Source organism: Oncorhynchus clarkii, chromosome 22 (assembly GCF_045791955.1).
Source record: "Oncorhynchus clarkii lewisi isolate Uvic-CL-2024 chromosome 22, UVic_Ocla_1.0, whole genome shotgun sequence".
Lineage (NCBI taxonomy): Eukaryota > Metazoa > Chordata > Actinopteri > Salmoniformes > Salmonidae > Oncorhynchus > Oncorhynchus clarkii.
Genome location: NC_092168.1, coordinates 26,480,314 through 26,481,304, shown reverse-complemented (window position 1 = coordinate 26,481,304; position 991 = coordinate 26,480,314). Strand labels below are relative to the sequence as shown.

At 49.5% G+C, this 991-nt stretch overlaps 1 protein-coding gene across 1 annotated transcript; it reads left to right on the top strand.

Annotated features, from left to right (window-relative positions):
* Positions 1-314: 314 nt before the first annotated feature.
* On the top strand, positions 315-689 carry LOC139380813 (helix-loop-helix protein 2-like). The gene has a single exon (XM_071123878.1). It carries the CDS (start codon positions 315-317, stop codon positions 687-689), a length of 375 nt encoding a protein of 124 aa, XP_070979979.1.
* Positions 690-991: the final 302 nt, after the last annotated feature.

Sequence of the window (991 nt, the reverse complement as noted above, 5' to 3'; positions counted from 1 at the left end):
TCTTTTTAAGGGCTTTTTAATAATACAGATACTCCACATTGTATCAACAGGGAAATAAGCACCTACATCAGACCATAACAAGCATAGACGAAAGTGATTTGTTAGAATCAGCACAAAGGACAGCGCACAACAGGTTTGCGAACATGCGCATCTTGAAAAAATATTCTCTCCGTTTTTAAAAATCGAAAATCGAATTGTCCATAGAAACTTAACATATTCTCTCACATATACTTTGTTATAAGACTAAATCCTATTTTTCCCACAGGGGTTGAACCTTTGATCTGAAAACAGACCACAAAACAGACGGCCTGAAGATGATGCTGAGTCCTGACCAGCCAGACGTTGACCTGCCCTGGGGGCAGCCCGACACAGAGACCCTGCTGAACAGCATCAAGATGGAGTGCGCCCCCCTGCCCGCGGAGCCCGCAGAGGGCGAAGGCAAGGCGCGCTCTCTGTCCATTCCTTCCCTCAGCAGGGAGGAGAAGAGGAGGCGGAGGCGCGCTACAGCCAAGTACCGGTCCGCGCACGCAACAAGAGAGCGCATTCGCGTCGAGGCTTTCAACGTTGGGTTCGCCGAGCTGAGGAAGCTTCTCCCGACACTTCCGCCAGACAAGAAGCTGTCCAAGATTGAGATCCTCCGGCTCGCAATCTGCTACATCACCTACCTCAACCATGTGCTGGATGTGTAGGTCATCAGTCAAGGATGGACACCGTCAGTGAAGGAGAGAAGAAGACTGAAGATGGAGACTGGGTAGGGTGGACTGCATACGAATGCTTGATAGACATTGTTGACACATATCTGGCCTGGGAGCACTGCTGTGCCTGTAGTGTGTGCCCAAGTGCCCTGTGTGCTGCCACTCTAGGCCAGAGTCACACAGTAAAACAGGACCTAATGTCTTTCTCTTTCTCAGTGTTGTGAAGGAAATAAACTGCTGCCCCACTGGACTTACCCACAGACTTACCCAATTGAATCCAAATTTGCAGTGTCAGA